General features: G+C 31.5%; 1 protein-coding gene across 1 annotated transcript; it reads left to right on the top strand.

Moving 5' to 3' along the window:
- LOC115976252 (agamous-like MADS-box protein MADS2) lies at positions 1-11880 on the top strand. Its single transcript, XM_031097425.1, has 8 exons — positions 1-465; positions 6109-6187; positions 6692-6753; positions 7350-7449; positions 10584-10625; positions 10705-10746; positions 11307-11443; positions 11537-11880. Exons 1-8 carry the CDS (start codon positions 281-283, stop codon positions 11622-11624), a joined length of 735 nt encoding a protein of 244 aa, XP_030953285.1. The 5' UTR covers positions 1-280; the 3' UTR covers positions 11625-11880.
- The last annotated feature ends 2719 nt before the right edge of the window (positions 11881-14599 follow it).

Genomic DNA, 14599 nt, shown 5'->3' with positions numbered 1-14599 from the left:
CAAAACATTTATCTCCTATCTATATTTTTGTATCTCTCTCTCTCTCTCTCACTAGGGTTTTGTTTTTCAGTATCCAACTTTTCTCTTGTATTTCACAAATTTGGTAATGCTTGGGGTACAGACCTAGACAAAGAGTATCAACTGGTACCTTAGAGAAGAACAATAAAACAAGCAAAAAAGAAAAAGAGTTACAAAAAAAAAAAAAGCAAAAGTTTGTATATTTGGTTATATAAATAGAGAAAGGGAAAGAAGTAGTGGTTTTTTGTGGGATAATTGAGATATGGGGAGGGGAAGAGTTGAGCTGAAGAGGATAGAGAACAAGATAAACAGGCAAGTCACATTTGCAAAGAGGAGGAATGGGCTTCTGAAGAAAGCTTATGAACTTTCAGTTCTGTGTGATGCTGAAGTTGCCCTTATTATCTTCTCCAACCGTGGCAAGCTCTATGAGTTCTGTAGCACCTCTAGGTAATAGCTCAAAATTTGTGCTTTACTCTTCTTTTTGTCCCTAGCTATATATACACATGTAGCTAGGATCTCTTTTCTTCTTCTTCTTCTTCTTGTTTGGTTGATTTTTATTCATGGGTTTTGGATGAAATCTCATATTTAATTCTAGAAAGAAGCTTCATCACTCTCACTCTTTTAATTAATTCTATGTTTATGTTATATTGGAATGTTTGTTTCTTGAGTCTTTGACTTATGGGAGTTTCTCAACAACAACAACAACAACAAAAAAAGAGAGTCTTTGACTTATGGGAGGTTGATAAGTTTTATGATTTATTTGAAGCTTGGTTTAGTTGATGATCTAATATCTTATACATCTGATTTTTACACCATAACACTTTTTTTTCTTTTTTCTTTTTCTAAAAAAGGGAAATCTTGCACCATGAGATCTGAAGCATATTTCCAGCTTTCTGTCAGTTTATAAGAAGATTCTTTGTAAAAACCCAAGTTTCAATTTTTAGAGAGAGAAATTGCTGTACTTAAATTTGTTCAAAAGCCTCAGATCAAGGACTTAAATCGGTTAAATGGCGTGGCTAGAGAAATTTTTTTTTTGGTTGTTGTTGTTATTATTTCCTTCTGAAATCTAGATTGACACATCTTTCAACCAAGCATCCATTTAAATTATTATTCAATGAGCTGAGACTTATTTAATTTCTTTTTTCTTTCTCTGAAAAGTTATGACTATATATATAGAATTGTTTACCTTGTATGTACTTTTCGGTTTCAATTTAAGTTAAAAATTAAATTATTGTTCATTTTTTTTGCTTCATTTTCAGGAAAATAATAAGAAATATTTCGATTTTATTATTTGGTTCAAATAGCTTAAATGTAGTACAAGAAGTATAATTTTTATTTTTATTTTTCTGTTGAAGAAATTCCTCGATAAATTTAAGCCTTAATTAATTATAATAATAAGTAATAGATTTAAGCCTTAGTAATAAGTGAATTCGAAAGGATCAAGTGTGAAATATATTTCAAATTCATATCATAAGTGATTTGTGAAAGCAACTCTCTCTCTCTCTCTCTCTCTCTCATGCATTGTCGAAGTTCATATTACTATTCAAAACCCTTCATTTTTCATCCCCACTTTTCAAATGCAAAACATTTATTAAAATGATGAGATTAATATTTAAGAGTATATAGTATTTTCAGTTTGGTACGATAATGAAGCTTCTAGTTCTTTTTTGTTTTATAGTAGTCTTTCAGGATTTAAATATTACATATGTAGGTTTTGAAATGTAGGTTTAGGACCAACATTTATTTCTTATCCCTTCGAAAGAAAAAAAGTTAGTTCTTATCCAATCTAGGGAGAAGGTTAGTTCAACCCATCGTTCATGTGGGATTTATATTTAGAGATTGATAAGGTTAAAGATTAGACTTAGCTTGTAGGTATAATAGGTATACTTCCAAAAATATCATGATTCAAGGACTTCTCATTTAAATTATAAAAATAAATAAATTCATAGACCACCTTAAGAATGAAAAATGTGCATATAGGGCATATAAGATTTGCAGAAATGTAAAATTAATCTGAATCTAAGTGGTAGTACTACCTAGAGATCCCTGCAAAAGAATATTGGGTTGATCTTTCTGTGTGTTATGACAGTCAGCCAAATGATTGAACCAATAAAATAAAAAATAAAAAAACAGTTTTACAGAAGAAATGGTCAAGGTGAAGGCTAAATATGACTTGGGTTTGGAGCAATGGAAATAGGACCAGCAGTTCATAATTGATTTTTTAGTAAGTTCATCATGTTATGTTTAATACACACACACACACGTGTGTGTGTACGTATATGTATGTATGCGTGTTATGTTCTTAGATGGATAAAAATAATGAAATAGGTTTCATTTAGGAAACTCATCAATATCCAAACAGAATTAAGTTTACAGATGATATCTTGGAAAGTTGGAATAAGTAAGGATAGAGAAAACCAAGTTCAGGTAATGACTCCCTGGCTTTATTTAGGGTTTATATTTATAATTTTGGAGAGAGAGTTGAAAATAAGTTTTAGACCACAAAAACTTGTGCAACCAATTAATTGGGTTGAGTGAACAAGTTATGTGTATTCCAAATAAATAATTTAACAGAGTAATTCAACCATGTAATGTATTCATCACCACATCAAAACAGTAAAAGACACAATGTTGGGTGATGTAGTGGTAATGAAGAAACTCTTTAATGTAGAAAACCCATTCGAATAAATAGTTACAGTCAGTCATAAGATACAAATCTTTTGTAACCTTGGTTCTCTATGCAATTTCGACAAACACCTTGCTTGCCATCGAAAAAAAGTCAGAAATAATTAAGATTTCACAATGTTGCTCGAGTAAGAGTCAAGCCACAATCATGTGAAAAGTTTGCCTGTTTTAATGTTTTGTTTGAGCTAGACTTGATTTTTCCCAACTGCATAAGTTTTACGAACTTCATATTTTTGAATAAGTAAACAAGACACTTCTAAGCTAACTTAAATACAATAATTGCAACCATCATTAATACAAGTTTTGTCACATATATAGTACTTGCCGACATCTAAAACCTAATTAGATTATTATAGATTATGATTAAAAAAATAAAAGAACAATTGGACAGCTGAAATTTTATCTAGTAGTTGTTTACAACAATTATAATTTTGTGCACTGGAAAGAAAAAGAAAAAGAAAAAGAAAAAGATCAGGGCAGTTGTTCTAATTTTTTTTTTTTTTTGGGTTGAATTGTACACCAAATATGTATGCTACGTACCTATAATATCACCAAATATGAATGCTACGTACCTATAATATCAACTCAACCATGTCAGACATTTTCCTTTAATATTTTAATGGTCACATCAACTATGCTACATTTTTATGTAATATTTTAATAGAAACAAAGGCACTTAATATTAGTTAACCCTAGCCGGATTCATTAACCAGGCATATAAATGTTTCGAATTTCATGCTGAAGTTTATTTGCAAAAAAAAAAAAAGATGATTTATCAATGGGCACTCACATGTTGGCATTAGAAATGTAAGACGTTTGGAGGAGCATGATAGTCAAATTGTGAAGAATTATTCATAACGTTAACACTCATTGTTTTTGTGATAAGTAATTACTAATTAGCCTTTAGTACATAGTGCCTTGTTTGTTTGTTTGTTTGTTTTTTTAAAATAGAAATTCTACTCTAACTTAATTTAAGTATATATGTATGTGAAGTTTCTTTCTAAAAACTTAAATCCTAGCTCTTACCCTCTACACCCCACAAACACTTATAATTATGGAGTGACCATTATACCAAGAGTACGCGGTAATCATAATGTCTGGTCTTTATTCAATTGTTTCATTGGATTCATAAGTGGAAATTTAAAAGCATTAACGAATGCATAGATATAGGACAGTTTCTTTGATGATCAAAGACTCATGTAGTTATGTATTATATAGTTAAGAATTAAGAGTATCTATCAAACCGTATAGCTGATTAAGTGTTTTATAGGTCTGAACTTTAGAGAAGAAGTACATGTATGATCTTCGTGATATTGAACTTGAGTTGGGACCTTTCTTTCTTTTCAAAAGAAGAGAGAATTCCAAAACATAGGGTCACGTGAATTAACAATACCCCATTCACAGAACAAATGTATTTTAGTCATTTCAGAAATATAAGCACACTGTCTCTAACCTAAAAGCTAGTACTTCTTCTAGCACACTGAACAATTTGCAGATTAAGATACACTCACAGTGTTTCCAGCTCAATAGGATGACGCTGTGAAGTTTGCAGAGTTTGCTACCTCCTACTCTTCACTCGTTCCCACACTTGATCTCAGTACATTATCATGTTATGGCATAGAAGAAAACTCGATGTGTAGCCTTCTATACAAATCAGCATGTGAATATTGGGCTAAAAATGTTTAGGACACTAGCTAGCACACATGCTTCGTGATGCAGCAGCTTGAATCTTATAGGAGCAGCTTTAGCCTTTAGCTCATCATCAGCAGTTTCACTGGCTAATACCTCATAGTATGTGCCTTTGAAGATTCTAAGGTTATTGGTTACTAGTTGTATTCACGTGTGTAAAAGGTTGGGACCTTCCTTCAAAGCATGTGAATTGGGATTACTCTTGTAACTAACTGCCTAATTGGCATGTGTGTAGTGAGAACAATTAGGAGGTTAGAAAGTAGAAAAATGCCGAGTTTGCAAGTTGTCACAGACTTGTTAAAATTAGAAATGAAAATTCTTAGTTTACATTATATTTATAAATATAAGATTAACATTGTAAATATATATATAATTATAAATTTGTATAATATTATACACATTTGTTTAATCTATAATATAATATTTATATTAATAGTGCAATGTAAACTTTTAATTTCCATTGTAAAAAAAAAAAAAAGATTGCTACCCTTGTTCTCGACTATAAAGAAAATCATCCAGTATTACTACTTAAACTCTCAACTTCCTCCCTCTAATATCTCCTCTTAGAAGACCCGACCGCATTCAAAGTAATTTACTATCACACATTTCCAAGATCAATTAGGTTCTTATCAAGTGGTATCAAAACAATTTTTTCCTGTTACCATAACAGAAACTAGATCAACTTCACATATGAATGAATTCAATGCTACCCGCAAGAAAACTACAAACCACCATGCTCATACCATACATGAAGTCCACCAACAACGAAGTGCAATTACTCATAGTCTATAGATTTTTTTCTTTGATACACTATAGAAAGTGAATGAAGTAGAACTAAGGAGGCAACAACAATAGACAACAAGAGTTACTACCACCCAGGCAGAGAATTCTCTTCGTATCAACCTTCCAAAACCCATGAAACTTGAATTTTCAAGGTTTAAGGTGGAAGTACCTGCTGCATGGGTGTAAAAGGCCCAATACTACCAACTACTATCATACTCCAGCCAATGTGAAGATTTTGATGGTCTTTTTCCACAAGGATGGGGAGGTTAGGAGTCTCTAATTTATTGAACCCATACTATAACATATAGACTTAATAGATATGAAAAATGTTTCTTTCTTTTTGAATTTGAATCATTTTATTATGCATTCAGTAGCACATCATTTAAAATCTATAAAACCACCACAAATAAAAAAATATAGATTTATGGATTTTTGATTAATTTATTTATTTATTGATATAGCTAGGATAGGACTTTGACATGCACCATGCTGATTCATGCATGTCTATATCCAAAATATTTAAAGTGTTTGAGTCTGATAAAACTTCATGCCTACTCTAAAAGAATCTCTTACAAAAGCTCCAGCGCCCTAGAGAAGCAGAAACCCTTTAAGAAATAATAAAAGGACTAGTGACTAGTGTATCATTGCACTGTTCCACCAAGCAAGCCAGTAGTGTATTGATGACATTGATTGAAATGCCAAAATATCAATAGTCAGACTTGTATTATTTTAATAGACCAGGAACAAGTTCCGATATATAGTATTTGAGTTTTTTTTTTTTTTTTTTTCTAACGAAAAAAATTATGTTGAATTGTTGCTTATATTAGAGACTTAGAGGTGTGGTTTGAAAATTTTTTGATAACAAGATTTACTCATAATCTATGCACCCTGATTATCCTGATTGGTTTACTTTTCTATTTTTGTATTACCTAGCATGCTCAAAACACTCGAGAGGTACCAAAAATGCAGTTATGGTGCGGTTGAAGTGAACAAACCTGGCAAGGAGCTCGAGGTATAGCTTAACTGTATTACTGTATCTTTTTTGATGCAACAACTGTTTTACTGTATCTCACTACTCATTCCTGACTTTGAAGTAATCATCAGACTTTGACCATCATAGGAACCAATGGGTCTAGGGACTCCTAATTCTATATCTACTTTCACATGCATCCAATTAATTAATGTGTATAGGTATGATTGATGCGTAATTAAAATAATATCAACGATAGATTTATGTGAAAATAGTATTACTTCCATCATTAGTAAACAACTTAATTAGCTATATGTTAAACTGAGTGTGTTCGTAGGATTGTTGGATGGACTGCAACCAAGTGTTCTTTTGGTTTGTTGTCTCACTGTTAGAATGTGGCAAATATGGATGTCAATTTTTTTTTGAGTGTCTAATATATGGTATAGATTATAAAGTATAAACTAATAAATTTTGGTGTTTTGTCTAAACATTGTACTATGCCTCAGTTTGTGATTTTAATATCACTGTCATCATGTAATGTAACAGATCAGTTACCGGGAGTACTTGAAACTGAAAGCTAGGTTTGAGTCCCTACAACGAACTCAGAGGTAATTATTGTTTAGAAAAATTAAATTTGGTTAGTGTTTTTATTTAGTGCTGTTATAAAATCATTGAGATGGATGATTTCTTTGGAGAAAGGTGTAAAATGGAAAATATATGTATGTATATATATATATATATATATATTACATTTTAAACCTTAAACCCGTGAAACAAAGTAAATCTTATAGTATCAAAAGTGACATTAAATCATGACATTAACAAAAAAATAAATAAAAAATAAACCTTTTGGTTTCACAATTAACAAATTAACCCTAAAGTTCTAAAAATTAAAAATTAAATCTCAAGCCATTTTAGTGGAACGGTATTGTGTTTGAAGTTTAATATAGCCTGATGGTTTACTTTGTGACTTTACAATATTTCAAGGTTAATTTGTTACTTTTTGAAATTATAATTTGATATTCTTGAAAATACAATTATTTTTTTTCACTCCTAAATTATAGGGTTTAAAATATAACTATCCTAAAAAAAATTATAGCTTTAGCATTAGATTAGAAATATTGTGCCATCCTTTGTTTATGAGCTCAGCTGTTCTACCACACAAGTGCATTCACTCATGAAAGGTTTCTCCTTGGTCCTTCAGAAACCTTCTTGGGGAAGATTTGGGCCCATTAAACACAAATGACCTTGAGAGGCTTGAGCGGCAATTGGACTCATCCTTGAAACAAGTCAGGTCCACTAAGGTAATTAAATTTATATTAATGCATATAAGCATGTTTCACTGCTTGACACATTTTATATTTTGTAATATGCCGAAATCGAGTAAATTTTAAAATTTTCTTCTTGGGAAATTACAATTTACCCTATGTTGTTTAGTTTTATTAATATTATTTTTTAATAAAGAGTTTTGTAACTCAATTAGTACTTTTCAATTTTTTTTAACAAAAACGTGGTAATTATTGAAATATATAATAAAAAAATAATAAAAATTAACAAAATACAAAATCTGTTATTTTAGCTGAATCTAATGATTTTATTTTAATTTAAACGACATTTTTTTTTCTTTGGTTCCTTGACACATTTATATATCTTTTTGAGAATTTTTTTTTGATATTACTTATCAAAAAAAATTTTCTCAAAAAGATATATAAATGTGTCAAGGAACCAAAGAAAGACATAATTATATTTGGTAAGGAAATATACTGTTTGGGATTATATCAAATTTTGCTCACACAAAAGTAATGCACAAAATAATATGTACCCGTCTGCCGTTGGTGTTGTATACAATTTTGAAAAAATAAGATGTGACAATTTGATGTGATCATTTTAATAGTGTAGATAGATTTTGTGATTTTTTATTTTAATAGTATAAATGCATAATCCTATCTTTTGTGTTGGTAAGTATACATGCGTATGTAATATATTTTAACTTTTAAGGATCTAATTGGTGTCATGTTTCACTCAAATTCTTGTTTTGAAAGTTGGTGAATTCACAAAGAACTCTTTGCTTTTTATTTCTTTCTTTCACTCCTGATTTGAGTAGATGGGTTCATGGTTATATAAATATTTATACCATGAAAATCTAATTTTAATTATATTTAAATATAACTTTCATAAACTCCACACATATACTCCATACTCATTTAATGCATAAGGCTATTTCTCTTCATAAACTTAGTTTAATTTAAAAATTAAAAATTAAAAAAAATTAAAAACAAAAAAAATTTAACTTTTAATGTCTTCCTTTAAACTCATTCTGATCATTCCTAACAATGCCTAGAATTTATAATAGGTGTCATATATTATGGATTGGTGAGTACGTATGGAATTTGATCATGACTTCATAAACTCAAGTTCAACATGTTTTCAGGCAATAGATTCTCAAGTAATGGAAAACTTGATGTCCTTATTTCTATAATGGAAAACTGATTCTTTGTCAGACCTAGTGTTGATTTGTCATGAACTTCTCTCTTTATTATATTTCCATGTGAATGCAGTATCGCCCATGTATAACGCAAACCCTGTTCTATTTTTGTCATCCATTTCTCCAACTCAATTGCTATCACTCTATAACCTACACATGCACTTGAATCTTTTAGAGGATGAATAAAAATTATAAAACAATCCAAAATCAAGTGACCTTTCACATGGTAAAAAATTCTATTGGCAATCTTCAAATGAGATATGGTAGGCAATTTTATATAACAACTAACAAGTCGAACACCAAAAAGGCTTGAGAATTACATTCAAACTCTTAAAAAAATATTGAAATTTCTCTCCATTGTCATCTTTGATAATTTAACACCACATTTCACAGGGTAATTACTAGCTACTAATCTAACATTTCAAATTTATTAGGGCTCTCTTTAGAAAAACTTTCTTGAGAAAAATAAAAATCTCAATCTCATTCTCCATTTGCTTTACCTCAATGCCAAGATAGTAGGCCACAGTTCAATATCAAACATTTCAAATTTACGAGCCATTACTTTCTTCAAAGATACTTGGATCGTTACCTATAAGAATTAAATCATCCATAAACAAAAAACAAAAAAATGGTCAAGAGATATCTCAATTTTCATGCACTTTAGAATAAAGTGTGTACATGTGGACAGCAAGTCCAAAAGACTCTTTTTTTTATAAAGATTCCTACATTATCAAATTAAAAATAAAAAACTGTCTTCCAGTGGACATATAGAGAATCTATTCTTGTGAAAGTATCTATCAACTCCATTGTTTCAAGTATTTAATGCCTCTACAACCTCTTTAAAAGTCATGCTTAATAGGCTATCTATTAGGGTTACAAAAAATATCCCATAAGATCAAATACTGAATCTGCAATCCTTGATCAATCCAGGATGTATCGAGAATTTGTCAAAATTATATCTTGATCAATTGAGCATGTGTCGAAATTCCAAAAACATCATTCTCTTCAATAGATTTTGAGTCTTCGTCTTAGACTCACAAATACTCATCAAAGACTCAACAATACTGAAACCTTTTTGTCATTTGTTGCCAATGTCTAAAGTATTGAACCTAACACGCATCATTATTAATACATTGTCATTAGATTATTGAGCATATATTAAAACGTTTGAATAAAAGGTGATCATGTAATCATGTATATGGATCTTACAAAAATCCATGGGAGGTTTCTAAATTTTTTTAATTTGATTTGATCGAATAACATATGGAAATTGGATCGATACATGCCGATTTCACCGTATGCTGTTTGGTCAAACAACAAAGACTTTGTCATCTTTATTTCTTTGGAAAAAAAAAAGTTTATTTATTTATTATTTTTTTTATGTGATATATAAGTCATCTTTTATGTTTATATATGTATATATTGATAAAGTTTAGTTACAAAATTGGTTATAACCTAAGATTATAATCTTACTCAATATTTTTTATTGGAGGTGAACTTTAACAAATCCACGATTGGATTACATTTTCTTCTTATATTCTCCATACTTGCAAAATTTCTAGAAAATTAAAGGTCAATAATTATGTCATTAATAAATTTTTTAAATTACAAGTTTTTATAGTTTAAAATTATGCATAAAATATAAGCTTATAGAACATATAATGAATAGTATCTGATTGGTACAAAATTTGACATGTATATTGAGAGTATAAAGAATATGCAATCTTACGGTTAGATTTTTAAAATATATTGTAATGTTAATGATATTAAATAAAACTACAATAAATTTTGTAGCTAAATTTTGTCCTACATATATTATTTTACATACGTAGAAAAATTGATGGCTTTGTCTATAAAATCAAATCCTGTTATGGTTTCTAAAAAATTTAACAAGTTGAAATTCCAGTTTCATGTGGGGAGAGCTTACTCTAACTGTCTCAACCTACTTTGCAGACACAATTTATGCTGGACCAGCTTTCTGAACTCCAAAATAAGGTATGCACATACGGCATGATAATGATGGTAATTCTATTTTATTTGCTTCTAATGTCAACAATCTACTGTTTAAGTACAGGAACACTTATTAGTGGAAGCAAACAGGGCTTTGACAATAAAGGTAATAATGTCTGTGCTGATTATCATTTTCATAAATAGTTGGGCGTTGTTCACTACTATGTGGAAGTACCACTCTCTGCATGGTCTGCTACTTTGCTCTTTTCATGTTCTTGTCTTTGCAGAACTTTTAGCACAAGCCAGTTGAAAGTTGACTCTTGATTACCTAGACACTAAAGCCCCTGCACATCATTTTCATTCACTGCCTTTTTTTTTCCTCACACCCTTCATGAGTATACATTCAAGTCTCAATCTTGGGCAAAAATTGCTAACTGGGTTTCTTAATATGGAGGCAAATCAATGCTCCTTTGTTTCAATTCTCTATAAAAGTTTCCATTTGATATTTCTTTGGGAAAAAATCAAAATACTGAAAGATTTAATTTTTGAGAAAACCATGGCAGTGGCATACTTAAATGGTGAGATGGCAACTACTCCTATTATCCAAGACTGATATATTTTACGTCCATTGTCTCTTTTCCTCCTACGACACAAAAATTGTCCATGGCTAATATGATTGTTATCTGTTAACCACTCACATATGTTTTCAAATTTGCTTTCTTGCAGCTGGATGAAATTAGTTCAACAAATAACCTTAGACAATCATGGGAAGGCGGTGAGCAAAGTATGTCATATGGTCCTCAGAATGCTCAATCTCAGAGGTTTTTCCAGCCTTTAGATTGCAATCCCACATTGCAAATAGGGTAAGCATCCAAACCATATTTAATTAGTTTCAATACTCAAACCGTTGTGACTATCTAACTTCTTGTGTCTTTAATTCTTTTTTTGGGACACAGGTATAATGCATCTGGTTCCGACCAGCAGTTAAGTGGCACAACTCATGCTCAACAAGTCAATGGGTTCATCCCTGGTTGGATGCTTTGAGCCATTTGTCAAGCACGTACGTAGCTAAATGCTTCTTGTTGGTGGCGATATCTAAATGATTTCATGAGCATTATAGCTTATATTGTCATAAAAGCAGCAGTGACTGACTATCATAGCACTATGGAACTTTTAGCCACATGCATTAAAGCATATAAGGAGTTTATAATTAATGTGTTGAAAACCCTTAAGGGAGATATTTATTATACTTTTAAGATAACATAAGGTTGTGATTGCACCTACCTCTTGATGATCTTCACAGTTCTTATCAAATATTCTGTGTTGAAATTTAAAATTTGAAATAACATAACATTGAAGTTGCTCAAAATTTTCTGACTTGGAAATGCTCGCTGCACTTATAGGCCTCCCCACCACTCATTCATAAAGATGCTTGCACTTTGTGACTCCAACAACATATATTTTTCCATAATTTATTTTTATGGGAAGAAATGATTTGTTTTTCTCCATAGATACTTGTCCATAGGCTGCTCAGGTCTTTCATATGCAGCTCAGTTGTCAGGATTCTTGCATATATGAGCTGATTGGATTCTCATCCCTTACACTTCATCTCCAATTCTACAGAACACCTTTTGCCTTGTAGAGCACTGAAGTTCAAAAATTCTCTTTATGGGACTGTTCCTCACAAAAGTATAATGATCTGCCCATGATATCATGTGCAAATCATTAATTTTGTGGGGAACTACTAGTCCCATATTTCACTATACTGGGCTTTCACATGAACCATGGGCCATTAGGCTCCTGCTTCTTAGGTTACAGCTTAAAGGGTAGATTGATTCGTCTAAAATATACTTCATGTTGGACGCTTAAGTTTGGCATTTGTTAGGCTCAATTTGCTACATGACCCCGTGATCTCATGAGCTTCTTGTCCATTTAAGCCATTATCTGAACCTCCCAATGGGCCTCCCATAAGTCATCATATCTAGATTCAATCGCCAGCCCAACCCGTCCACTGATTACCCCAACTTCAAAATGAATTCTCTATTTCTCTATGCCAGCCTTTCAAAAAAAAAAATTTCTCCCTATTCAATTCTTTCTACTCTTCCCATTTCCACCGGAGATTGCAAACTCCAAACCATTAGCCAACCACCACCACCACAAACAATGCCAGTCAACCCAAATTGCAACCACTCTGTCGCCCTCGCTCGAGAGATGGAGAAGAGAGAAGTCTAAAATCAACCAACACCAATCTCATCATGCTGTCACCATCCACCAACTTGCCATTGCTCAAAATGGAGCGAGGAGGGAGAAGAGTAGAACTGCTACATATCTAATGCTAAAAATATTTGGCATTTGACATATTCAATGGAGAGATTTTTTTTGTGCTAAATGCTAAATATGATGGATTTAGGACATCCAATATTAGTGCTCTTCCCCAGTACTAATGCTCTTAGCACTCCAATGCTAATGCACTAATTGATTGACTAATTTAAACTCTCAAAGTTTAGGCACTTTTACTTTCAACTTTAAACAGGTGGGGTCAATTTGATTTTAGTCCAAAATTAAAAGGGTGTTTTTGGGATCATATCAGATGGCCCAATTTGCAATTTCGACAATGCTCCATTAAGAAAACACCATCTTATAAGAATAAAAATAAAAAACACATTAGCACCAACTCATTATTTGACTAGTCAAACCCAAAATAAACAATCTCAATACCCAAAATCTCCTTCACGCAACCATCCTCCACTTTCACTTACCTGACCAATAGCCTCTCTACTCCTCTCGTGAACTCTCTCCTCTTTCAAGAAAGAAGAATTGACAATGCTGTACAAGAAGAAAGGACGCTGCCTTGCACTTCCAATTAACCAAGTTCGCCAAGTGCGTTGAGGTCCTTCACTAGATCTCGCTCCACAAACAACACGATCCCAAAATCCCAAAATTCATATTGCACCAAATTTGCCAAATAGCAATATTTAAGAAAAGAGCATCCTAGCAAAATTATTTAATTATATAGCACATTTTTGGAACTCAAGTTCCAACTCAAATTCGAGTTTGGCAAACTCAAGTTTCAAGCATGGGCTCTACTGCTTGACGAGCCACACGAGCTACTTGGAACTCTAGTTTGACAAAATCGAATTCGAGTTAGAACTCGAGTTCTAAAAATGTACTACATAACTAAATAACTTTGTCATGATGTGTTTTTCTTAAAATTTTGCTAAAATTGTGCTATTTGGCAAATTTGGCCCATATCTTGCTCAAAAAACAACCCTTGTCATTTTGATATTGCTAACATAATTTAATAGTATTACTATCTTTATATGAGAAACATGTGGAGGTTGATACAATTTTTGGCTGTGAAGTTCAAGCCCTTATATGTGTGCGCTTTTAGCTTGAATGAGTGAAAGTGGAAAAAAAGATTTGTGATTGAAGGGTGTGAAAGAGAAGATGGGCATTTGATTGGTACGTCCAGTGAAGCTAGAGGCCAAGGAAATGAGGGAGATTTGAGGGTAAGTTTGTTTGTTTTGGATTTGAGTATTTGACACATCACATGATGAGTTGGAGTTAATGTTGATGCATTATTTTTATTAAATGACATTGTACCATGACAAAGATTTCATATTTAGCAATGGTAAGTGATATGGTCTCATGTTTTTTGCATTTTTCCCTTTTGTTTTATAGGATAAAATACAAAAATCACCTTTAGTTTAGGTTAGTACTAGTTACGTACTAAAAAGATTTTTAAAAACTATTCAATTTTCTCTTTATAAATAAACTACACTTAACATTGTTTGAAACTTTCTTGCTTCTCTAAGTTCTCTACTTACTTCCAACAGCTTGTCTTAACTGCATAGGTCTCATAATGATTGCATTATGGAAATTATATGTGCAACAGAGAGAATTTTTGAGTAACTAATGGTAAATTGATAGCAGGCAAAAATTTAAAAAAAAAAAAAAAATGTAGCAATAGGAGCAGGGGCATTTTCAAATGGTGAGTGACATTTGCACTTAAGAAAGTA

This window comes from Quercus lobata, chromosome 2 (genome assembly GCF_001633185.2).
Source record: "Quercus lobata isolate SW786 chromosome 2, ValleyOak3.0 Primary Assembly, whole genome shotgun sequence".
NCBI classification, from domain to species: domain Eukaryota; kingdom Viridiplantae; phylum Streptophyta; class Magnoliopsida; order Fagales; family Fagaceae; genus Quercus; species Quercus lobata.
The sequence above is the reverse complement of the archived record's forward strand: the minus strand, read 5'-3'. Positions and strand labels throughout refer to the sequence as shown.